The sequence below is a fragment of the Etheostoma spectabile genome, chromosome 3 (genome assembly GCF_008692095.1).
Source record: "Etheostoma spectabile isolate EspeVRDwgs_2016 chromosome 3, UIUC_Espe_1.0, whole genome shotgun sequence".
Lineage (NCBI taxonomy): Eukaryota > Metazoa > Chordata > Actinopteri > Perciformes > Percidae > Etheostoma > Etheostoma spectabile.
In genome coordinates, this window is record NC_045735.1 from 5,618,363 (window position 1) to 5,619,151 (window position 789).

Genomic DNA, 789 nt, shown 5'->3' on the forward strand with positions numbered 1-789 from the left:
TGTGACGGGTGGCCAAGAGGAACTCATTAGTGCCCTCCTTTCCTGTCCACCACCATGGAAGGGGGAGCTGGTGTCTGGGCGCTGTACAGTACAAAACTTGGCGCTTCCTGTCTCTTGTACTGCTGACTTGACTTTATTTGTGTGTAATTTGTGTGTGTGTGTGGGTTGTTGTGCTGGGGTCACAGTTAAGGTTGAACGGTTTGGAGCCAATGAGACGTTACTCGGGTCATTGTTGAACCAGCAATATGGTGGTTTAAATGTCAAATCAATGAATTTCTCTTTCAGAAAAATTAAATAAAAATAAATCTTTTCTCTGCTTTTGCTTGTGGGAAGGGCCTGTGGAATGTGTTTGTGCATTGAATATTTAAGATAATAACCTTACTGTGTCGGTTTCCAGATGTATGGGCGCTACACCCAGGAGCTCGGGGTGTACGCCAAAGAAGAGGCCGCTCGGCTGAGGGAGAGTGGGCAGAGACGATCCGTCAGCCGGACCCTCGACCTGCTGGAGTACAACAAGGGACGCTGTGCCAAGTGTCGCAGTAAGTTTCTTACCACAGGGTCAACGCTAAGACTGAGGATCGGCTCAAATACTGTACATCCTTTTAAAATGGAAACTAATCCTATCCGCAAACATAATTTCTATCAAATTGTTATTCATTATTATCCAGCTCCTGTAATTTATGACCAATGTTGGGCAAGTTACTTTTAAAAAGTATCTAGTTACTTCTTCCAAAAAGTCACTAAATTAGATACTCAGTTACTTTCAAGTACATTTTTAAATGCTCAAAT

At 43.2% G+C, this 789-nt stretch overlaps 1 protein-coding gene across 7 annotated transcripts in view; it reads left to right on the plus strand.

The window, feature by feature from the left end:
- Nucleotides 1-789, plus strand: part of LOC116672846 (chloride channel protein 2) — a 162,668-nt gene that overhangs the window by 44,653 nt on the left and 117,226 nt on the right. For all 7 annotated transcript variants that reach the window (XM_032504801.1, XM_032504810.1, XM_032504827.1 and 4 more), the window contains exon 2: nt 398-539. In XM_032504801.1, the coding sequence (XP_032360692.1) occupies nt 398-539 (142 nt within the window). The remainder of the gene's footprint in view (nt 1-397; nt 540-789) is intronic.